Source organism: Typopeltis vanoorti, chromosome 2 (assembly GCF_054136105.1).
Source record: "Typopeltis vanoorti isolate ZY-2024b chromosome 2, IOZ_Tvanoo_1.0, whole genome shotgun sequence".
Lineage (NCBI taxonomy): Eukaryota > Metazoa > Arthropoda > Arachnida > Uropygi > Thelyphonidae > Typopeltis > Typopeltis vanoorti.
Genome location: NC_143550.1, coordinates 187,049,974 through 187,075,900, shown reverse-complemented (window position 1 = coordinate 187,075,900; position 25,927 = coordinate 187,049,974). Strand labels below are relative to the sequence as shown.

Genomic DNA, 25,927 nt, shown 5'->3' with positions numbered 1-25,927 from the left:
ATTTGTGGATATCTGAATAATGTCCAGATATTATTATTAAGGTCTCTCAGTAATCATGGACTTATTGAAAGGTGGTGCTATATTATCCACATCAGTCGTCATCCCTTCTTTTAAACTCATTGACATTATATCTACTCACCACTTCAACAGGCAAACTGTTCCATTCATCAATGCTCTGTGAGAAAAATCTAGGTGTCACCACTTCTTACCCACATACAAACTTAACTTCCACAGATGACCTCTTGCCCTCTCTCCACATTCCATTTAATAAAAAATTTCATCAACCAATATTTTCTTTAAGAATGTTTATAGGCATCTATCATATTGTTGTGTCCTGAATAAGCATTAAAAAGGTTTATATTAAAATATTCAGGTCACAACATTAATTCTACTCAGGCAGAGAACATGGAACGTTGGCAATAAAAAAAAATAAATTGTTTGTGAACACAAGTCAAGATAAAGTTTAAGGAATTGTATAAAATTGTATAAAGTGTTTAAATATAATCTGTATTAAGTGTGGGCCTGATAATAGAAATCCATGTAAGCTGGCAAAATCCGTTTGGAAAACCAGCCTCTTGCAGTAAAATAGTAAAGCCTGTGAGTCAGGGTTCAAAGGTCACTTTTACCGTCCTGCATTATGAAAGTATTGGAAAGGGAAACCTAAGCATCTTCCAGGAATAGGAGGCAGACACACGTGCGAAAAATTAATAGAGGGAGCTAATGAGATTGAAGTGGACACATGTGACCGAGTTGGTGCGTGTCGCAAATATCGAGATTTAACGAGAGGAGAAAATGAAACAAAAAGGCCTTGCATGAAGATTCGAGATCCTTTTTTTCCTGGATTCCTGATCTCTCAGAGTGGTCCTGCTTGTCATAGGAGGGAAGTCCCTGGCCAGTCGCAGAAGGCACTTAGTTCGTCCATCGTAGCGTTCGTATTGGGCCAAGCTATGTCAAGGAGACGTTATCGTGCCACTGCCCGTGTTTCCCTCGGAGATTCTACTCGCACAGATCTACGGAAGATATCCTCGCAAGCGATTACATTTGAAGGCCTTGATGATTAGACAAGGCGAGAACAAGTTTTAAGAGTTCAAGGACAGAAATGGTAATGTAGATTTTTGAAATACTAATTCCAGTTGTAAGAAGAGAGTGAATTTCCTGTGTGAACGTTTAAATTGGACTGAACTTAAAGAACTGTAAGAGTAGCCTACAACTAGATACGTGTCAGAGACAGTGTTAAGAATTGTTTGCCTAAGAGGCCGAATAGATACAAGATCATGTTAAACTAAAAGTGTGATTGTGCTGATGATGTTCACTGATAGCCACGTGTATCCGAATGGCTTAATGATAATCTATGAATTGTATTTTATGATTGTATTTAAGGTTACTAAGATTTAGTATGTGTGATAAGTATAAGTAAATTAGAGCTTTTGATCTGAGTTGAGTGCAACCATATTATCCTGTTTTGAAATGTATTATAGTGTATCACCTTAAAGCTAATTAAATTGTTTCATTCATGTACTTGCCTGATCTGCCTATATTATATGAATTCAAAACTACCGCTCATAAAAATAACAACAAACCAAGCGGGATAAACCCATGAATACTAATGCAATAAGTAAGCCACGACTGTAAGAAAGAAAAGGACAAGCGAGGGGGAGATAAATTTATGCTTGATCAAATAATCATTAACTCTCTAAAGGAGTCACCCTGAACAAGAATCCTTTCTACCTAGGTATTAGCTGGCGCAGCATAAATATAAATGTGTTAATACTTATAGGGTGAACTTCTTCAGATTGTTTGTTTAGGACATAGAGAGGCCAATAGGACTGCAAAGCACTGAAGGTGAGAATATTTGATCGTAGAGTTTAAATTATAAGGGATAAATGTGTATAAGTAAGGTACAGTGTTAGACGAGTTTTGAATTTAAGAAAGATAGGATGTTGGATTAGTTAAGAAAGGATATATATAAAGGGTAAATAACTAATTAAGTAAAGAAAAAGCAAACAAGATAAGAAAAAGTCTCAATATAAATGGTGTAGCTGGTAGGATAAAGGAAAGATATAAAACAATAGAAGTTAATCTAAACGATTAGAGTACAAACGTATTATAACAAATAAGTAGAGAGATAAATATTATAGGAAAACATCGCAACAATATCTCCTCACTTTCTTACTAGTTTCTGCAGTCCACATTCTGTCAATCTGTCTTCATAATCTATATTTCATAATCCCAATATCATATTTGTAGCTCCTATTTGAACTCTTCCCATCGATTTTTTTATCTCTGTGGAATGCAGGAGACCAAATCTGCACAAAGTAGTTCACATGAGGTCATATTAAAGCCTTTTAAAGAGGCAAAAATGACTGCATTATCCTTACATAATTGTTCCACCAAAATAATATACCATGGAAATCTCACACAATAGTGCATCACTTTATACTCACAAATGTTGAATTGACAACCATCATCATTTGCCTACAGCTGTGGCTTATTCAAATCATTCTGCAAGTACAGCATACTAATAGCATCATTGATTGACCTGCCCATCTTTGCAACATCAGCAAAAACTGAAAGTCTCCTGACAGACGTTTCCCAAACCATTAAAATATATGAACACAGCAATGGTCCACCAAGGACTAATCATTCAGGTACTCCAAGTGGTCATGCTAAATCTGGCAGACAGACACCCTATAACTTTCTGATGTCTGTCACCCAACCACTTATCCAAGTCAACAGTTTATATTCCAACACATATTCTCCAGTTTATGCAACAGCTTTTCATGTGATATTCTATCAAATGCCTTAGCAAAGTCCAACACTATCACTGTATTAGCAACATCCTTTATCCAACTTAGCCATAACATTATTATAAAACATGAGGAAATTGCATGGAACATGACTGCCCTTTACTAAACTCATCCTATTCCTTGTAACATATAGCTTATTTGCCAACCACTTCAAGTGTGCAAGTTTTTACCAACTTCTCTAAAATATTTTCCACCATTCCAGACTTTCTGATAGATTGGTAATCAAGACATCAGTTTTTGTACTGCATATGTATAATGGGACTATCATACATCCTTTTCATTTATGCAGGATTTTTCCTGAACTAAGGCTAAAATTATACAAGTGTATCAATGGCTTAATCAGGTCCTCTATACATTCCATTAGAAGATGTGTTGATATCCTATCTGTCCCTGTTGCTGAATTCAGGTTATGCAACAACTTGAGAACCTCCCTCTCATTCACTTCTATATCTAAATCCAATATATATGGTTGACAGATCTCAACAAAGAAAGGATTCATTATTTGAATAATCATATATATCTGCTTCTTGCACAACAGTACTATTTGCATTCATTGAAGATATTATTTCACATTCATTTTTTCTTTTACTTGCAGTATAATGTACCCAAAATTCTTTTGGGTACTTTGGTCTATACAGCCAATTTCGTTTCATACTCTGATTTTATTTTCCATACAATACTTGTAACTTTTATGGCCTGCATGTTATATATTTCATAGCTTTGCTCACTCTTATTCTCATGATATCTTTTCCTATCATCACCTGCTTCAAGATCTCTTGTTTAATAAAGTTGCATATCCATTTCACTCCCACCCTATTTGTTCTTTCAGATACTGCTTGATTTAGGCACCTTTTCAAAGATTCCCCATACAAGATTCATGTCATTCCCATTCAGCAACATTAACATGGGATTGAATGTAGTAGTCTATTTATTTCATTTCTTCCTGAGTCAGTACGATCACTGTCACCAACTGGTGGAAAAACAGTCACATCCTTAATGAGACCCGATAATTGACAGTATGATTAAATCAAACATTCTTTGACCATAAATTCCTCTTTCACACGGTACTTGCAAAAACTGTTTAGCAACAGTTCAAAAATTCTCTTTCATTCTTATGATGAGCTATGCAATCAATATTCGAATAATTTATATTACCCATAATGATTACTTGTTTATTATCCATTTAAAAAATGTATATAAAATGTTTTATATGTACACACACATTTTTTAATATCTTTTAACACCAGTATAAGTTTTTCTACTTTTGATCTGCAGATTTCCTTGCCAACATCTATGATGAATAAATCAGAAAATTAATGCCATTTTGCCATACCTTGTCTTATAAGGTACTTCATTTAATATCTCCGAACAAGATAATCTAAGGAAGCTAGCATAACCAACACTGACTGTATTGTAGTCCTATTATTCACCAAGATGTATAACTTGATAACTTTATACTAATTGTCAGTAAACGAAACTACTTACCTGACAGCTGCCTAACTTCTGTGACTTTACTGAATTTCACAGATTTATTACCTAAAATGAATAAAAAAATATTCCATTGGTTAGATAAATACTGAGTTTCATCCAGTTTCATTACTTCATAACAAAAATCACAAAAGTTTTATAACATGAATGCTGTGTTTAATATTTTTTACAGATATCAAAACATTCAAATAAAGACGTGACAAATCTGATACATTATAAGGCTAATGACTGTCTGAACTTGGAAATTCATGATCTCAATTTAGTCCAAATATTGCTAAAATCACAATTCTCTGAAGCCTTCTCAGCAATAACTCAATTATTAAGTATGACATGGAGAATGAATGCATTATATAAACTTCTCAGCAGCCTAACGAGTGATAAGGGATACATCTGATAACAGAGTAACTACGCAGGTTGGACACATGTTAAAGTGTGTTGTTTTAATGTTTTCTATTTAATTATTTATTTAGCATATGAGGAAAAATACAAGAAATTAATAAGCAAAACTATATACAGACAGAGTTCAGTTAACCAATCAATGGTGCAATCTGGGAATAAATGCAAGCACCTGAGACCTTCAGGGAAGGAGGTGTGAAGCAGTCATCGGTGATATGACAAACAGTCTGTACAGCACCACACAAAAAAAGGGTAACTGAAATTCCCCAGATATAATAAGAGGGCACAATGACTTTGTCCAGTTCTAATTCTCTTTAGATGACTCCAGAAGTTGAGGGAGACTGAATCCTGTAGGTTTCATCTAGTTGGATCTGTAATCAGGCACTTATTTGTAGTTCATTCCAGTTTCTTCACCACCAAATCCTGAGGAATATCATCTTGTACTTCCCCTAGTCATATGGGAGATCTAGAGGTAAGGTAGTGAGCTGGAAGTGACAGATATCTTGATGTATAGGAAGGTACATGTTATTTCTGATTTTCTTTATTTCTTTGATGGTTGCTTTTTTCTCTTCTGAAGCATGGAGGAGTGATGTGGGAAAGAAAAGATAACCATGAGAGAGTAGATTTTAAGGTACCGAGATGGTTCTTATTGTTATGTTAAATTGTGTGTCCACAAGAGTTGTGTGGTGACTTTGACTGATAACTGGTGAAGGATACTTGGCAACAGGAAAGACAAGAGCCAGGGCTGCTATTTTAAGAGTCGAGGCATTCCAACCCCAAGTTGTGCTATCAGCTTGTTTATGTTGTTGTTCCTGGCAGATTTCTTAAACTTAGTTTTTTCCAAATGCTTTTGAAAGTCAAGTGTGACAAAGGTAACAGGGGTTACTTTAATGGATTAGTCCTGTTGCAGAAGTTTAGTTTTCTATGAGCTTCATGTTTTTTGTGGAAAGCAGAAACAACAGTTTTGATGTGATTAGGAGATAGTCCTTAGCTTTCAAAGCAATCTTGTAGTTTCAGAGTAATCTTGTCTTGGATCAATAGCTGTGTCATCAGCATAGATATACTTTAAACTAGCAGTTGGAGGGATGTTACTTGTGTTACAGGTTGAATAAAACTGAGGGGTGAGGACCTTGTGACAATAAATCCTGCAGGAAAAATGTTCTCTTTTCTGTGAATCCAGATGAACCTTCATTTTCCTATTGGCGAGTATCTGTTATAGTAATTTTAGAGTCTTTTGGCTGCTTTATACAGTAAACCTTTCTTCCATACGGTGTCATAAGCTGATGTTAAGTCTCTGAAAGCAGTACCTGTTTTTAAACAATTCCAGCATCTACACCCTCTGTCCAAAAAGAAACAGAATTTTTCGAAAATAGAAGAAACTAGTGGCGCCACCTGTTGTATATTTTTGTTGTCGAAAGCAGCAACCTTCATTAGTGTTGTGTGAACTGTTTATGACATTCGTTTCATTAGAAGCCAAGTTATAGTGCCAAGAGTGATGGTGTGTTATGATGGTTAGAAAATGAGTTTGTGACAGTGTGTTATGACGAACGGTCAGAAAATGAATTTCAAACAGAGGACTGCGATTGACTTTTGTGTTAAACTTGGTAAAAGTTTTACTGAAACGCATCAAATGCTTCAGAAAGCATACAGTGGTGAATGCTTATCCCATACTCAAGTTTATGGGTGGTTTAAGTGATTTCAAAGTGGTCATGAGACACTTGAGGACGATGAAAAGCCAGGCTGTCCAAAAACTGGACTGAGCGAAGTTACCATCCAAAAAGTGCGCGATTTCATCAAAGAAAACCCGAAATTGTCTGTGAGATTGATTGAAGATGAATTGAGGATTTCAAAATCAACTGTGCACAACATTTTGACCGAGAGTTTGGGCCTTCATAAATTGAATTCGATTTGTTCTCCACAAGTTGACTGACGACCAAAAAATGTATCAAATTGAGCACTGCAAGGACCTCATTAAAACCGCTCATAAGGACTCAAACTTCCTTGAAACGATCGTTACTGGTGACGAAATGTGGTGTTTTGAGTACGAGCCCAAAAACAAAGCTCCAGAGTGCTGAGTGGAGACCACCAGAAGAGGGGGCATGTGCAAAAAAAAGTCGCTTGGAGAATCAAAAGTAAAGACAATGCTAATTTGTTTCTATGATTCCAAGGGCATTATCCACAAAGAATTTGCTCTGCCTGGCCAAACAGTCAATGGTGAGTTTTATCTTGAAGTTTTGAAGCGATTGATAGCAAGAATTCGTTGCGTACGGCATGAATATCGTGATGCAGGCAGCTGGTCACTTTTGCACGATAATGCACCATCTCATCGTTCAAACATTGTGAGACAGTTTTTGAGCAAAGACCAAGTTTGTGTGTTGGATCACTCGCTGTATTCACTTGTTTAGCACCCTGTGACTTCTTTCTCTTCCCCTGACTTCATTTGCCAATAAAAGGAAAGCGATACAACACCACTGAAAATTCAAACAGCAGTAACCACGATCCTCAACAGTATCCCAAACACCGATATAAAAAACTCATTTAACGAATTAATTGAATGTGTCAAACGCTGTATCAAAGCTGAGGGAGAGCATATTGATTGAAATGAATGATTTCAATAATTATAATTGGCCTGTGTTTTATTTTCTATCAAAAGCTCGGCTTCTTTTTGGACAGAGGGTGTATGTGGATTGTGAGAGCTATGACGTGGTCACAGCAGCTTCTGCAAGTTTAAACCCAGCCTGCTAACTTGGTAGGATGGCTTCTATTTGTGGAGAAATCCTAGAGAGGATAATCCTTTCAAAAAGTGTGTAAGGAGTGCACAGTAATGTTATAGAGTAGTAGTTATTGGGTCATTGGGTTCTGGCAAGGCTATCATCTTTGATTCATGCCAAAGTTTTCAGAGCCATTCATCATTTATTATTAAAAAGAAAAATAAATAGCAGGGTTTTGCTTTTGAGCCAAGTGAGTAAGAAAGTCTGGGAGGATGCCATCAATACCAAACGCTTTACTTGTTTTAGTTTGAGTGCTGCATCAATTTCATCTAGAGTGGGTTGGAGTTTGCTGTAGACATAAGACATGATAAAACTTTTTCATGGAGACGATGGTCTCTTTTTTTTTTTTGGTATCTGTGGGAATTTTGGGTTTAGCTTTTTGTGCCAGTGTTTTCTAAATGTAAGATTATTATTATTATTATTTATGGCATCCCTATGGAGTTCAGCGACTCATCGCAAAAGACCCAAACCAACCATCATACACACAAATTCTATCATACCTCTCCTTGAATCCATTCACCATTAGGGAATTCGCAACCAATTCTGGCAATCCATTCCACTCACTCACCACACAAAAATATGGTCGGGATACTCCTACTAAACACATTCTTACACAACTTCCATGGATAACACCTAGTACTCTGTCATATATTGAAAAATCTTTTACTGCGGGCATCAATTTTATAAAACTCCTTTAATATATTAAAAGTTTCTATCATGTCCCCTCTTCTCTTCCTATCAAATTTGTAACCCAAAAAACCTTCAACCTATCCTGATAGGGAGTATTCCAAAGACCTGTAACCATCTTAGTCACTTGTCTTTAATCCTTTCGACCACTTCCTGTTCCCCAAGAAACTCAGGTGACCAAATTTGTGAGTAGCAGTTAAGATGTGACCGAATCATAGCCTTATAAAGAATGATAATAAATTCCTTATCTTTATTTGTTAATGTGTTTTTCAGCATCCAAGTAAATCATTGAGCTATTTTACCAACTTTCGCAATATGTCTTCTGAAGTTCAACTCTTTGTCCACCATTATCGAAGTGCCTAGCCTCATCAATTTCTTGCAAACCAATACCATCAATATGATACATCATATGCAACCTTTTCAACCTGAAGTGCATAACCTTACATTTTGCAACATGAAATTGACAATCATTATTCTTTGCTCACAATATGTATTATAGACATTTTCTGCAGTAAGTCAACAAAGCTAGACGTTTAGTAGTGATCAAAGGATTAAAGTTTAGGGTCTCAGAGGGTCTGATTTATGACAACCTTTTTTAAGGTTGTCATAAATCAGATGAGGCAAGTCCATGTCGTGCTCCCTGGGACCTTCCGTAGGGTACACTCCCTACAAGGATGCTAATGGACCTCTGTGAAGAACAACGGACAAATCAGTGGAAGAGGATTTGTATCCCAACAGTGAAATGTGCGGAAGAATCTTCAGAGGAGCAGACCTCTATAAACAACCCGGGCTCAGCTGGCTCCGGCTGCCAGTACCCGGTTAGGGCCCCTACCTAGGATTACAAGGAAAAATAAAGGATTCAATCCTCTGGCAAAGGGAAGCAGCTTTGTCAGTACTGACACAAGGTTGAAGTCTCATGATGATGGTAAAGCTTGTGATTAGAAAATTGCAGATGGCAATACAGTTTATTGTGTACGTCTGTAATACTGCAGAGCAAAAAGCAAATGGAGAAACTACTGCTCTATTCTCTCTCCAGACTAACCACCATGGCGAGCAAATCTACACAAATGGCCCCGAGTTACTGGCATCCCTTAAATGGGACAGGGGTGCGAAGAATCCCCGGGCTCAACATGGTGCGCTCTGTAAAACTAGGAACCTGGAATGTCAGAACCTTGTATGAAGCAGGTAAGCTAAGAAATGCTATCCAAGAAATGAAAAGACTTGAAATTGGAATTTTAGGAATGAGTGAAGTTAGGTGGCCAGGATCAGGCAAAACTCAAGTCAATGACATGACAATGTATCACTCTGGAAGTTGTGAAAACAACCATCAAAATGGAATTGGAATAATAATAAAGAGATCAATAAGTCACTGTTGAGCTTCATCCCTTACTCAGTTAGGATGATGTTATTAAAACTGAAAGGACAACCACTAGATGTTAATCTTATACAAGTCTATGCCCCTACTGCTGACAAGAGTGATACCGAGGTTGAAGAATTTTATGATCAATTAAAAGAACTAATGAAAAATACAAAAAAGCATGATATTAACATAGTCATGGGTGATTTCAATGCTAAAGTTGGGAAAGGTAGAAGTGGAGATGTAGTTGGCGAACATGGACTGGGCACAAGAAATGAGAGAGGTGACCGTCTTTTTCAATTCTGCCAGGAAGAGGAGCTAATAATCACAAACACATGGTTTAAGCTACCACCTCGAAGATTGTATACTTGGCGATCACCACAGGATAATAATGGGAATATAGTCAGAAACCAAATTGATTACTTACTAATTAATCAACGATTTCGAAGTTCTATAAAGAGTACAAAAACCTATCCTAGTGCAGATATTGCTTCTGATCATAACCTACTGGTGGCAGAGTTACAACTTAAACTGAAAGCTATGCTTAAGAAACATCAACACAAAAGGTTTGATTTGGGAAAATTAAAAAACACAGAGATAAGAAGCAAATTGAGTCAAGATCTGAATCAAGAGCTAGCACTTATCAAGAATGATGACATCATGAGGGTTGATGAATCGTGGGACAAATTGAAATCTGTCTTCATAGAGAAATGTACCAATACCTTATGTCCTAATAGAGCAGTAAAAAAGAAAGATTGGATGACTGATGAAATTCTTTCTCTCATGGATCAACGCAGATCATATAAAAATCATAATCCAACAAAATATACAGAGGTTCAGAAAATTATTAAACACAAGATCAAAAAAGCAAAAGAAATTTGGATGAATTTGGATGAAATAGAAATTCTACAGGAAAAACATGACAATTTTAATCTACACAAAAAGATGAAAGAGACCTCAGGTATATATATAAGAAAAAACAATTCTGTATCCTTCTAAACAAAAAGGGAGAAATTATATCCAAAAAGGATGACAAAATACAAGAATGGGTGAAATATATAGAAGAACTCTTTACTGATGACAGACAGAACCCAGAAAATACTTATGAACATATGGAAGGTCCATGCATTCTAAAATCAGAGGTAGAATGTGCATTGAACTCAGTTAAAAATGGTAAAGCCCTAGGACCAGATAGAATACCGGCAGATATAGTAAAGTTATTAGAAGGTGACATTAACATATTAGTAGAGCTATTTAATAAGATCTACGATACAGGCATAATCCCTCAAGACTGGTTACAGTCGACCTTCATCATGCTACCTAAAAAAGTAAATGCGAAAACTTGCAATGACTATAGAATGATCAGCCTAATGAGTCACGTTCTCAAAATGTTTCTGAAAATAATTCAAAAAAGAATATACAGAAAATGTGAAGACACCATCAGTGATACTCAATTCGGCTTTAGAAACGGCTTGTGAACAAGAGAGGCCCTTTTCTGTTCTCAGATCCTATTTCAAAAATGTATTGACCAAAGCAAGGTAATATTCATTTGCTTCATCGACTTCAAGAAAGCATTTGACTAAGTCCAACATGCTAAAATGATTGTACTATTAAAAAGAATTGGATTAGATGGTAAAGACATCAGGATCATTGAAAACTTATATTGGAACCAAAAGGCATCTGCTCAAGTTGATGACATTATTATAGACTCCATTAACATCAAACGAGGAGTAAGGCAAGGATGTGTGCTGTCACCTCTTCTTTTTAATATCTACTCAGAAGCCATATTTCAAAAAGTCTTGGAAGGAAGAAAGGAAGGGATTAGTGTAAATGGTGAAATCATCAGTAACATCGGATATGCCGATGATACAGCTCTTCTGGCTGACAATATTCAGGATCTTCAAAATCTTTTGGAGCTAATAAATGCATAGAGTGAAAAAATGGGATTAAAAATAAATATCACCAAAACTAAATTCATGGTCATAAGTAAGAAACCAATTCTTAATTTAGCACTTTCTTTAAATAGGAAACAAATAGAAAGAGTGGCAAGAGTTTAAATATCTTGGATGCTGGTTAAATGAAGATTGCAATCCAGAAATGGAAACAAAAGTTAGAATTGAAATGGCAAGAAAAAATTTTCTCTTGATGAAATTAACACTGTGTAACCGCAGTTTAAACTTAGAGCACGCATGGTTAAATGCTATGTATGGTCTGTACTGCTGTACGGTGCAGAAACTTGGACCTTGAAGACAACATCAATAAAAAGACTTGAAGCCTTTGAGATGTGGTTATACAGACGAATGTTAAAAATCCCATGGACAGCAAAAACGTCCAATCAGGAAGTACTGAAACAAATGGGGAAATCACGTGAACTTTTAGATACCATAAAAAGAAGGAAAACTGCATATCTTGGTCACCTACTTCGTAATGAAAAATATAAGATACTTCAATTGATTATAAAAGGGAAGATAAATGGAAGAAGAGGACAAGGAAGATGAAGAAAATCTTGGCTGGCAGATATCAGACAGTGGACTGGTATGAACTCTGAGAGACTGCTCAGAATAGCTGAGAATCGCTCAAAATTTGCCAAGGTGGTCGCCGACCTCTGATAGGAGATGGCACTCAAAGAAGAAGATAAATCAGATAACTGCATTATTGAAGGCAATGCTAACTTCAAGGGGAAAAGAGTTATTCTTCTAATTTAGAAGGGTCTGATAAGACTACATCTAGAATGGAGTATGCAGATATGGTCACTTAGGTTCTCAGGAGAAAAATGAAAGGTTCAGACAGGTGCCCAAGATGACAAGTGGCCTCTGGAATGTGGTCATCATGGTTTGAGGAAATAAGGCAAAAACATACAAGTGAGTAAGGGGTAATTACAGTATAAAATGAGTTATTGCAGGAATGCCTAAGGGTGCGGTTTAGAAGCATGTTGGATTATGAACGTAGTCAATGAGGCTTTTCTTATTTCTTCTGTCTTCTCTCCATGTGAACTTGTGCACATCTTTATGTTGAAACATGGAATTAATAATGACTACTCCATGTCCTGAGCAGAAGTCCAGTAAATGCCGGTCTGGTTGGCCGAGTGGTTAGCATATCCACTCTCCAACCAAAAGGCTGCAGGTCCGAATCTCGCCATGTGCATGGGTGTTTGTGATTGTCTGTGGAAATATTAGTGGTGATGGGCGGTAGATGGTTGTGTCCTGAAAGGGCTAAGAAATGTTTATTATAAAATATTCAGGTCACAACTTTAATACAACTTGGGCAGAGAATATGGAACGTTGGCAACAGAATAAATGTAAGCTGTTTGTAAATGCAAATCAATTAAAAATTTAGGAATAGTATAAAATTGTATAAAGAGCTGTTAAAAATAATCTGTATTAAGTGAGGGCCAGATGTAGAGATCAATGTAAGCTGGCAAATCCACTTAAGAACCCCATCTCTTGTACTAAAATAGTTATGCCTGTGAGTCAGGGTTCACCTTTGCCGTCCTGTATTATGAATAAGGGAGGGAGGAAACCAAAGTGCCTTCCAGGAAGAGAAATCAGGTATACGTGCGACTAAATAGAGGGAGTGGAGCTAAGGAGATTGACGTAAACACACGTGACTGCGTAGGCACACATCGCAAAGATCGAGAAATACCAAGAGGAGAAAATTAATAAGCTTGCAAGCACCATTCCAGGCTTTTTTCTTGGATTCCTGGTTCCAGATCTTGCGGACAGTGGTCGAGTTCACAGTCGGAGAAGTTCCTGGCTAGTCGTGGAAGGCATTTGGTTCATCTGTCGCAGCGTTAGGAATGGGCCAAGCTATATCCTTGGACTAGGATAGCTGTGCGTTGTCGTGTGATGGAGGGAACCAAATAGATGCCGTCCGGTCAAGGTGATGTTACTGTGCCACCTCCAATCTTTCTCGCTGAGATTCCACTTGTACAGTCCGACTGGAGATATCCTAATAGGAAACTAAAACAGAAAGCCTTGATGACCAGACAAGGCAAGAAGAAGGTCAAAGAAATTTAGATCAGAGACGGTAAGATAGACTTTTGAATTCCTATTTCCAGCTATAGAAGAGTGCGATCCCTAAGAAAGTATTTTGTAATGGACTAAAATTAAAGAACTGTAAGAAAAGCCTATGACTTAGTACGGGCCAAGATTGTGTTAATATTGGTTTGCCCTACGAGGCCAAGAATATCTCTGAACGAGCTAAACTTAATGTATGGAGTGCATTATTGTGTTAATTTATGACCACGTGTATTAGGATGGTATGATATTAGCCTATGAATTTATGCTGAAGATGCTTGTAATAGTGGTCAATGCAAGTTTGTATATGTATCTAGTGTATTGAAATTTGAGCCCTTGATTTACCTTGAGAGCATTCCTAATAATATGCCTATAATGTATATTTGCATAATTCCTCAAGCTTATTAAAATGTTTCATTCGAGTACCTGCCTGATCTGCTTTTGTCTTATGAATTCAAAACAACCGCTCATAAAATACTAACGAACTAAGCGGGTTAAACCCTTGTATATAAACTCCTAAAGCGAGCCACGACTGTGAGGAAGAAATAAGAAAACGGAGGGACAAGATTAAATTCGATCTAATTTTCATGTATCACTCTGAGAGGGTTGCCCTGGGTAAGAATCCCGTCTATCCAAGGTATTAGCTGGCGCAGTGAAAAAAATAAATTTTGTTAATACTTATCGGGTTAACTCTATTAGATTGTTGTGTGATTAGATAAAACATAAGATATAAAGAGGCCAATGAGACTGCAAGGAATTAATGGAAAGAATACTTGGTAGGAAATAAACATTTTATTTGCATGTGTGAAAAAATTAAGATAGCTGTGCAAATATTAATAAGTAAATATTTTATTTAAGGGTATATAGTAGAGAAAAGGGGAGAAAGAACGTTATATCAAGTGACTTAGACGAACAGAGATAAATAAGTAAGAATAAAGTAGTATATTAGACGAAATTAAAGATAAAGACTAGCAGAGTAAGATATAGAAAAGAAATGTATATAGAAAAACAAAAGTAAGGCTATAACAATGGCATTGGTGTAGTTCGGGTTAATTGTAGTTGGTGGATATGTGTGGTGGAGACAGAGTTTAGAGTGGATCACCCTCCCTTGATGAGTCTTTGGACTGGCTGGAGGTGTCATGTAGTAGTAATAATAATAATTACTTACCATTGCCCCTTTCTCCAAATTTTCCCATATGCCTGGTGAGATTTCATTTCATAATCTAAGTTTTAAAAGAGGTATACCGTGAGTAGACATATCGATACAAAATTAATAACGGAAAAAACTCACGTACAATAATGTAATTACGTTTTTTGAATTGTCAGTTATTGTTTAATTTGAGTTTAATGTACTGAAGATGCTTGTGACACACAGGTGAAAATTATACTATTAAATAATCTTTGTACGTGAGTTTTTTCCGTTATTAATTTTGTATCGATTTCATAATCTGCTGTGCAGATCTCCAACAAGGACCACTTTTTCCATTTTCTTTTTTTCACCTGCCTGTGCTAATGACTCAAAAAATTCCTGCACATCTTCCTTGGAAGAACCTTCTGTGGGACCATAGGCAAAATAACTTTCATTGTCCATGTCCCATTTTAAAGTTTGCCCATAACTTTACTTGAAACTGTCTTTTAATCAATAAGTTTATCTTCATGTTTGATCATCATCAGCAGCAAATTCCTGACATGTACCCTCAAAGGGTGTACAGGATATGATAGTACTACATGAAAAATTTACATTACTAACTTCCGATCTACAGTTTTCCTCCAAATCAATCTATTACCTGTCAAGACTCAATCATCATCAGAATTATATATTTTTCTTCTAAGGCACTTCTTACTGTATCAATCACACCTATATCTTGGTCTTCCTCTGGGATCTTTATCCTGCCAACCTTGCAGAGAACACTTGTTTTGCTAATCTTTCCTCTCCCATTCTGCTTAAGTGACCATACCACGTGAGATTAGCTATGCTAATGCATTCCTGGATGCTGACAATATCAAGTTCTTTCCTAATATCCTCATTTTTAATATGATATTGCCATTGATGCCATCTGGTCATGCCCCTAATCTTTCTAAGGATTCTCATATCTGTGGTCTCTAATCATTGGTCAAGAGTTTTATTTCTAACCCAGCTCACAGATTCATAATTAAAACTGATTTGAAGACTATCTTGTATACAGCTAATTTAGTGTGTTGACTATTTTCTCTTATTGCATATGAATTTATTTAGATGACTTCCTACCATGCCAGCTTTGTTGATTCTGTTGTCTATTTCCATATTTAATTTACCAACTTCACTAAAAATCATGCCTAAGTAGCTGAAATGTTTTGCTTGTTCTATAGGTTTGCTAACCTTCACACACCATATCTATTAGAACAGTCATTCAATTTAGAAGTATAGCATCATCTGCATAAAGCAAAGAGCTGAGATTAATATCTCCAATTTTGATATCGGCTTTAATACCATTTTTTCATTAAGTGATCCATGTAGATAATGAATAACAGATGGGATAATGCACATCTCTGTCTGACACCAGATTTAACATTAAAAGATCTTCCTGTATGTCCTTCAATTCTAATTGCTGACTTACAACTCAAAGACCAAGTATAGCTTGATTATAATGCCCCACTGACACAATACAACTGTAGCATTTTGAATAGCTTCTCTCTTGGCACATTGTCATATGCCTTTTCCAGATCTACAAAACTTAAATACAGATCTTTGTTATATCCCCATGATTTCTCAGCTATCTGTTTTAAAGTGAAAATCTGACAGCCGTCTCTTTGGCCTGAATCCAGCTTGTTCTTCAGCAAGCTTCTCTTCCACAATCCTCCTCAACCGTTTCTCAAGTATACTGGCATAAATCTTACCAGGAACACTCAGTACAGAAATAATTCTGTAATTCTCACATTCAATTTTATTTCCCTTTTTATGTGTGTGTACTATGAGAGCTTTTATTCCAATCACCAGGAATTCGACCCTCTGTCCAGGCCTTCCGAAACTATGCAATGCAGCCACTGTAAGACTTTTATACCTCCATATTTGAGCATTTCTGGTCGAATATCATCTACTCGAACTGTCTTTCCACATTTCAGGCTTTTGATGGCTTTTTCTATTTCAAGCATGTATTCCTGATTGCATGCCTGGTCAGTTTTTTTTTTTTTTTTTTTTTTTTTTTACCACTATGCTGTTACTGATTGTTTCATTTAGCAATTACTCCATACATTAAGGATATCGTTTTCTTCAGTTTTCATGTCACCTTTATCACCTCTAATTCCTTTAATAGCACTCTTTCCTCCATTTCTGAGCTTCAACAACCTCCAGAATATCTTGTGACCTTCTTGATATTTATTTTCTATGTTCTTACCAAAGTCTTCCAATGACTTTTGTTAAGCTAGTTTTACACAGTATTTGGCTTTCTTACATTTGTCTCTGTATTCTCCAAGAGCACAAGCTGACCTATTTGGAAGGAACTTTTGATATGCTTTCTTCTTTTCCTTCAGTGTTCCATTAACTTCTTTGTGTCCACCATGGAGTTCTGATTTTTCAATCCTTGCAGACCTCACTGGCTGAATTAATGTTTTCTTCAGGGCTTGCCCCTGAATGTCCAAGGTCTGGTTCCTATTCTCAAACTCATTCATTTTTTCTTCAATGTTTATGTATTTTAATTTACAGTTAACATCTGAAAGCTGCTCATCTTTTATTCACTTTAAAACTTTCTTACATGCTATTCTTTTCAATATGAAAATCAATTTTACCTGCTGAAGACTAAATATTGATCACTACCAATTTTGAATCCTGTGTACACTCTAGTGTCTCCTGCACCAAGGAGAAAACATCACTATCAACAATAACACAGTCAATGAGACTTTTCTCATTACCTGCCTCTTCTCTCAATGTGAATTTGTGCACATTTTTATGTTGGAACATTGTGTTAGTTATAACCAGTCCATGTCCTGAGTAGAAATCCAGCAGGTATTTGCCATTATTAGCTTTGCTCTTTTCTAAAAATTTTCCCAAAATATTTTTTCAATGTCTCACAATCATTTCCTATTGTGCTATTTAGGTCCCTAACAAGGAACAACTTTTCCTTTTTTTCTTTGTGTCAGTTGCTTTCTGTAAAGCCTCAAAAAATTCCTCCACTTCTACCTTAGTAGAACCTTCTGTGGGACCATAGGCACAAATAAGTCTCATTGTCCAGTTCCCAATTCTGATATTTGCCCACATCACTCTACTTGAAATGCCTGTCATTCAAGAAGATTAGACTCATATTTAGTGTTGAATACTATGGCTACTCCTTTTCGTTGACTGTCATTGATTGAATATAACATTTTGTATTTATTGCTCAGAAAGATCTCAACCAGGTTTTGTCTTTTTGTTTCAGTCACCCCTAGTATGTTGATCTGGTACTTATCCAATATCTCAACTAGCTACAATTCTTTGCCATTCAGGCTTCTTATGTTGATAGTACCGATCTTGAACTCTGGTTGAGTTGGGGATGTGTTTTAGGATTTGTTACAGTAGCTGACTTTTTGCTGTTCATCCTGGTTCCTTGTAAAAACAATGGGATCTATGTTTAACCGGGAGACACACCAGCCGGCATGAAATTTTGTCATGTTGTACCCTCATTTTATATTGTGGTTTAAGTCAATAAGAATACAATTTGGTTGACTAAATCCCAAATTGCCAACCCATCCTCATTATTAGAAGAAACACACGTATAAACCACAGTGAAAATTATTTAATTGTAAATATTTCATCCTAAGTATCTTAGGACATCATCAGTACAGTATTTAAACAAAATTAGGAATAACATACAATTAGGGCGCATGATTACAACAGAATCTAATGAAAACGTGCATAAAGTGCTAAAGTAGTACAAAAAAAAAAAAAAAAAAAAAAACGTTAATTATTTAACACAATTTTGTATGATAATTTCCTATACTTTAGGAATAGTAAGAACGTTGTTGAGGTTTAGGTTTGGTCTGTGTAGTAGGGCTTCAGAACTTTCTTTGTATTAACGTTCATGTTTAAATAAAGATCTATGTAAAAGTTTAGCCTTTTCCCAATGGATCCTATGGTTTGGATTTTCAATTCCGTGTTGAGAGAGGCCAGATTTCTGCGGTTTAAGAAGACGAATGTGGTCTTGATGTTCCGAGATGCGTTTCTGAACAGACCTACCTGTCTGTCCAAAGTAAGATAATTTGCATGAGCATGGAATCTCATAAACACCAGGTAACATCAAGGGTGAGAATTTGCCCATAGAAGGTAATAAGTTGTAAATTTGGTTGATAGGTTTGTAAGTAGTGGCAAAATTGTATTTCTTCATAATTTTAGAAAGACGTTCTGAGATGCCTTTAACGTAAGGTATGGGAATCCTATGCACTTCTTCCTGTCTGGTTTGATGTATGCAGAAGTGACTGATGATTTTTTGAGTTGTTTTGGGATTATATCCATTTAGGATGGCTGTATTTTTGATAACTTCTAATTCCTGGTTTAAAGATTCTTCAGAGGAGCAGAATTTGGGTGCTCTGGAAACTAGTGATTTAATAATGCCAGATTTCTGAGATGGATGATGAGCAGAAGAATTGTGAATGTAGCGACCTGAGAATGTAGGCTTGCGAAAGACGGACGTGGCGATGGAACCGTCTTTTCTTTTGATGTGTAAATCCAAAAAAGAGATACCCTGTGGAGATTCTTTTTCTAATGTAAAGTTGATGCGATGATGAAGAAGGTTAATTTTATCTAGAAGCAGTTGTAATTCAGGTTCGGGATGATTCCAGACTGCAAATACGTCATTGACATAACTTAGCCAAATTTTTGGTTTGGGTTCAAAAGTGAATATTTTTTCCTCAAGGTGTTCTAGAATTAGAAGTTATCAAAAATACAGCCATCCTAAATGGATATAATCCCAAAATAACTCAAAAAATCATCAGTCACTTCTGCATACATCAAACCAGACAGAAGAAGTGCATAGGATTCCCATACCTTACGTTAAAGGCATCTCAGAACGTCTTTCTAAAATTATGAAGAAATACAATTTTGCCACTACTTACAAACCTATCAACCAAATTTACAACTTATTACCTTCGGTTCCTAAGGACAAATTCTCACCCTTGATGTTACCTGGTGTTTATGAGATTCCATGCTCATGCAAATTATCTTACTTTGGACAGACAGGTAGGTCTGTTCAGAAACGCATCTCGGAACATCAAGACCACATTCGTCTTCTTAAACCGCAGAAATCTGGCCTCTCTCAACACGGAATTGAAAATCCAAACCATAGGATCCATTGGGAAAAGGCTAAACTTTTACATAGATCTTTATTTAAACATGAATGTTAATACAAAGAAAGTTCTGAAGCCCTACTACACAGACCAAACCTAAACCGCAACGACGTTCTTACTATTCCTAAAGTATGGGAAATTATCATACAAAATTGTGTTAAATAATTAACGGTTTTTTTTTTTTTTTTTTTTTTGTACTACTTTAGCACGTTATGCACGTTTTCATGAGATTCTATTGTAATCATGTGCCCTAACTGTATGTTATTCCTAATTTTGTTTAAATACTGTACTGATGATGTCCTAAGATACTTAAGATGAAATATTTACAATTAAATAATTTTCACTGTGGTTTATACATGTTTCTTCTAATTATGAACGCACCACAGGTTTCGTTATTAAAAAAAAAAAAAAAAAAAAAAAAAAAATCCTCGTTCATTCAGTATCCAGGCAGATACCTAACAGGGTGCACCAGGAGAAGGTGAGGATTGGACATTACGTCAGAAGCCCTGGTCGATTCTCCACATTCCTTTAAAGGGCTATGTGGAGGTCTCCTGTCAGTTATACAGCTTTGACCCTTGAGCACCTCTGTTGGATGTTAAAAGCCAATGCTGCTCTTGTCTTTCCTTGATCAATATTGCCTGAAAATAACATCTTATACCTATTATTTGGCAAGATCTCACCTGTTTCTGTCTCCTTGGTCTCAGTAATGCCAATTATGTCCACGTGGCACTTTTTCAATTCTATAATTTCGATTTCCTTTCCATTGATACTCTTTATGATGATAGTTCCTTTCTTCAGTTCTTCTGATGTTAGGTTTCTTCTTATTCTAGATTTGGAGCTTGTTCCAGTAGCTGACTTTTCACTGTTTGCCCTGGTTCCCTGACGAGAAAAGCCAAATAACAGGTAGGAGATCTCCACATCGCGCTTCAGGAATGCAAAGAACCAACTGTGGTTTCTGACCTAATGTCAATCCCCACATTCATGTGATGCAGCTTTAGTAAGTATCTAATGAGTACTGAACAAGCAAAAATGGACTGGCAATTTGAGACTTAGCCAACCAAATTGTACTGTCTATTGGTTTAAACTGCAAATGCAAATCCATTATATTGCAAATACAATAATAAATGGATTATGTATTCTACACATCAAGTACAATAACCGAAGGGCTCTGTCCCTTGCATGTCTCTAAGGAACTCTTTTTTCTAGAATACATGGAACATTTATTGAGGTTTTCAACTGAAGTTATGTTTGGTTGGTCACTTTAGAGGTGACAAAGTGTTTCTATCTAGAAACCTAGGTTTTTACTACTGCAAAACAGAAATCACATGAAAAAATATGAAACTAACGGTCAAGATCTACTTCACTTGTAAATCCATAGCCTGGTGATTTCTAGGCTAGGGATTTGCCTAGAAATGCAGATTTTGAAAAAATGCAGATACAAATTCTCAACTTTAAAGCAACATGATATTCACAAACATAATGCAAGTATAGGAAGAATAAATACAATAAAAACTGTTTATTCATGTGTGCTTATGTTTTCCTTTATTAATATTTGTAGCTTAAGGGTCAATGCTGTATAACTGAGAGTAGACCTCCACATAGCCTTTAAAGGAATGCGGAGAACAGACAAGGGCTACTGACCTAATGTCCAATCTCACCTTCTCGTGGTGCACCCTGTTGGGTATCTAACTGGATACTAAACGAACAAGGATGGGCTGGCAATTTCAGTTTTAGCCGACCAAACTGTACTCTTATTGGCTTAAACCAATATACAAAATGACAGTACAACACGACAAAACTTCAAGCTGGCTGGGGCATCGCCTGGTTAAACAAGGCCCCGTTGTTTTCGCCAAGGAACCAGGGAAAACAGCGAAAAGTCAGCTACTGGAACAAATCTGAAAGCATACCCCAATCAACACCACCAGAGATAATGATTGGTACTATCAACATAAGAAGCCTGAATGGCAAAGAAATGGAGCTAGCTGAGGAATTAGATAAGTATCAGATCGACATAATAGGGGTGACTGAAACAAAAAAAGACAAAAAACTGGTTAGATCTTTCTGAGCAATAAATACAAAACTTTTCCTTAATTGTCATTCAGGAAATTACAATTAAGGAAAAGGAGTAGTAGCCATAGTATTCAACACAAAATATGATTCTAATCTTCTTGAATGGCAGGCTGTCTCAAGTAGAGTGATGTGGACTAATATCAGAATGGGGAATTGGACAATGAGACGTATTTGTGCCTATGATCCCACAGAAGGTTCTACTAAGGTAGAAGTGGAAGAATTTTTTGATGCTTTAGAAAAAGCAATTGACACAATGAAAAAGGAAAAGTTGGTTCTTGTTGGGGATCTAAATAGCAGAGTAGGAAATGATTGTCAGGCATACAAAAATATTTTGGGAAAATTTGGAGAAAAGAGCAAAGCTAATAATAATGGCAAATACCTGTTGAATTTCTGGTCAGTACATGGAATGGTTATTACTAACACCATGTTACAACATAAAAATGTGCACAAATTCACATGGAGAGAAGCAGCAAGAAATAAGAAAAGTCTCATTGACTATGTTATTGTTGATAGCGATGTTTTCACCGTGGTGCAGGACACCAGAATGTACAGAGGAATTGGAAGTAATCACTATTTAGTCTTGAGCAGGATTTTGTTACACCCTGATACCTTAAGAATGTAGAATTCCCAGTTATCATGGTGTAACATGAAGAGAAAATAAAATAAAACCCTGTATAAAAGCTATTAGATGAATTATTTAAAAGAAAGAAAAATATCCTTGCATCCAAGTAATATATATGAAAAAAAAAAAGGGTGTTTGTTGAACTAACTAAAAAAAAAAAAAAAGGAATATATTACAGTTGTGATATAAAAGATTAAATTAGCTAAGTAAGACAGAAAGGATTAGTCATAAGAAATTGTATGTGAGAGGCTAGAGATTAAAATATTAAGAGTAAATTCTTAAAAATTTGGAAGGGGAATTAATTTAAAGGCTAGCAAAAAAAAAAAAAAAAAAAAAAAAAAAAAAAAAAAAAAAGACTATCGCTCAGGGTCAATTCCCAGATTTGAGACATCGTCACGGTGAAGTCGAATCAAGTAAGGGGCGGAGAAAAGAAATTAAAGAAGGTGCAGTTAGGAGTCAATGCAGAAAAGGGTTAGAAACCCCCCCCACCCACACACACCCACACAGAGGCTTTTTTCCCAGATAGTTTCTTCACGAGCTCCTTCGTATAGGTTTCACGTGGTTTTCCTGAGTGGCAGGATTGGAGTTATCTCCGTTATCTCCTTCGTCACAAGGAAACAAAAGTGAGCGGGATTTCGATTCTGTATTTCCTATGGTAAGAAACGAGGAATGCCATTTAGCTAAGGAAAGAAGGTATTGTCTAAGTGTTTCATCGTCCAGTGAAAAGGAAATCTGTAAAGAAGTCGGTGTCCAAGTGGCGAGTTTCACAGCCATGGTATAGATGATTCTAAAGTGTTATTAATTCAACTATGAAGAGTTAAGATTGTGTAAGCACAGTTCAATGCCAAAAGAACTTAGGAGTAACAGATTATAGGAGAGATCATACCAGGATAGTTCAATTGGAAAAAGGTACTGTAAAAATCTCGTGTTAACTGAAAATCGTCTGTAATTGTTATCATTATTCTATTACTGAACTGTTGAAGAGACTAACAAAATTATACTAGGACACATGACTGATTATGTTGAAAGTATGCTTGCTAATATTAATATTATATAAATAATTCATGTGTCCTGAGAATTATACATGTGTATTGTAATGTATAGGAAAGTTTTAAATGTCAAAGTTATGTGTTAGTACAGTGAAAGGATAATTTAATCTACGTAATTTTAGATAGTAAAATAGAGCGAGTTGATCATATATGTCCATGTGCTACAACATATAGCACATATTCAGACTAACATAGGGTTACCTAATGTGTTAATTAGATAAGGGATCTTACTTATGATTTTATGTGTTGAATTTGTTATGGCGGCATGATCGTAATACCCATATAGAATCAAAGCAAATTACTTGTGATAAGCTAATGCTAATTTGTAAATGTTTTCTTACTATTGAATTGAATTATATTAGAAATTGAATTGTACCATACTAATGAGTTTAATAAACCTTCGTTCATTGATAAAACAGTTGCCTGAAATTGCTGCCCAATGCACCACTTGAAAAACGTACGAACCTAATCACGCGGGAAATTAATGTGTAAAAAAAAATGAGATAAAGTGTCACGACTGCAATATTGTTTCACATTCAGACATATTTTAGTAATTGCTCCTTGTTTCTGTATTTAATATCTCAAACTAAATGTTCCAAAAGGTGCAGTATAATATAAATATTAGGGACACTAAGGGGAGAAATAACTTAAATATTTGTATTTTTGGGTGATATCTCATACATAGATAATAGTTGAACATAGATAAGCAGAATTTCACTAGATAGGATAATAATCATAAACTGGGACACAACAATAGCGATGTTTTCACCGTGGTGCAGGACAACAGAATGTACAGAGGAATTAGAAGTGATTACTATTTAGTCTTGAGCAGGATAAAATTAAATTTCATATTAAAAAGAATAACATGTAAGAAAGTTTTAAAGCAAATAAAAGTTGAGCAGCTCTCGGATGTGAACTGTAGACTAAAATATACAAAGATTATTGAAGAAAAAAATGAAAGAGTTTGAGAACAGGAACCAAACCTTGGAGATTCAGTGGCAAGCCTTGAAGAAAACCCTGATTGATTCATCCAGAGAGGGCTGTGATGAGGTAGTCTGCAAGGATAGAAAAATCAGAACTCTATGTTGGACACAGGAAGTTAAAGAGGCAGTGAAGGAAAAGAAAAATGCATAACAAAAGTTCCTGGCAAATAAGTCAGCTTGTGCTCTTTGAGAATACAGAGACAAATGCAAGAAAGCAAAACACTGTGTAAAACTAGCTAAACAAAAGTCATTGGAGGGCTTTGGCAAGAATACACAAAATAAATATCAAGAAGGTGGCAAAATATTCTGGAGGTTGTTGATGAAGTTTAGAAATGGAAGAAAGAGTGGTATAAAAGGAGTCAGAGATGATAAAGGTGACATGAAAACAGGAGAAAAAGATATCCTTGAAGTATGGAGTAATTACTTCGAAAAATTGCTAAATGAAACAAGCAGTGATGACAGCACAGTGGTAAAAAGCACTCGACAGGCATACAGTCAGGAATACATACCCATACTTGAAGTAGAAAAAGCCATCGAAGGCTCGAAATGTGGAAAGGCAGCAGTAGTAGATGATATTCGACCAGCAATGCTGAAGTATGGTGGTATAAAAGTCTTACAGTGGCTGCACTGCATAGTTCAGAATGTCTGGACAGAGGGACCAATTCCCGATGATTGGAGAAGAACTCTCATAGTACCAATATATAAAAAGGGAAATAAAACTAAATGCAAGAATTATAGAGGTATTTCCCTACTGAGCGGTTCCTGGCAAGATCTATGCAAGTATACTTGAGAAACGGTTCGGAGGAATTGTGGAAGAAAAGCTTGGTGAAGAACAAGCTGAATTCAGGACAAATAGAGGCTATCAGGATCAGATCCTCACTTTACGACAAATAGTTGAGAAAGCATGGGAATATAACAAAGATCTGTATTTAAGTTTTGTCGATCTAGAAAAGGCATATGACAAGGTGCCAAGAGAGAAGCTATTCAATATTTACAGTTATATGGTGTCAATGGGGGATTACATCAAGCAATACTTAGTCTTCATTTGAGTTGTAAGTCAGCAGTTAGAATTGAAGTACAGGAAGATGGTTTAATGTTAAATCTGGTGTGAGACAAGGATGTACATTATCCCCTCTGTTATTCATTATCTATATGGATCACATTATGAAGGAAAGTGGTATTAAACATGATATCAGAATTGGAGATGTTAATGTCAGCTCTTTGCTTTATGTGGACGATGTTATACTTCTAAATAAATCTGCCACAAGTTTGCAGGATTCCCTGACTAAATTGTATAACTGATGTAATAGATATGGTATGAAGGTCAGCATTAAAAAGACAGCGACAATGAAAATAGGTAGAATTGTTGAAAATGTCAACTGTGTTG

At 36.0% G+C, this 25,927-nt stretch overlaps 1 protein-coding gene across 2 annotated transcripts in view; it reads right to left on the bottom strand.

Moving 5' to 3' along the window:
- The window catches only part of LOC150109739 (solute carrier family 35 member F5), a 456,325-nt gene that overhangs the window by 249,900 nt on the left and 180,498 nt on the right, over window positions 1-25,927 (bottom strand). For both annotated transcript variants that reach the window (XM_090409943.1, XM_090409951.1), the window contains exon 6: window positions 4,293-4,343. In XM_090409943.1, the coding sequence (XP_090266069.1) occupies window positions 4,293-4,343 (51 nt within the window). The remainder of the gene's footprint in view (window positions 1-4,292; window positions 4,344-25,927) is intronic.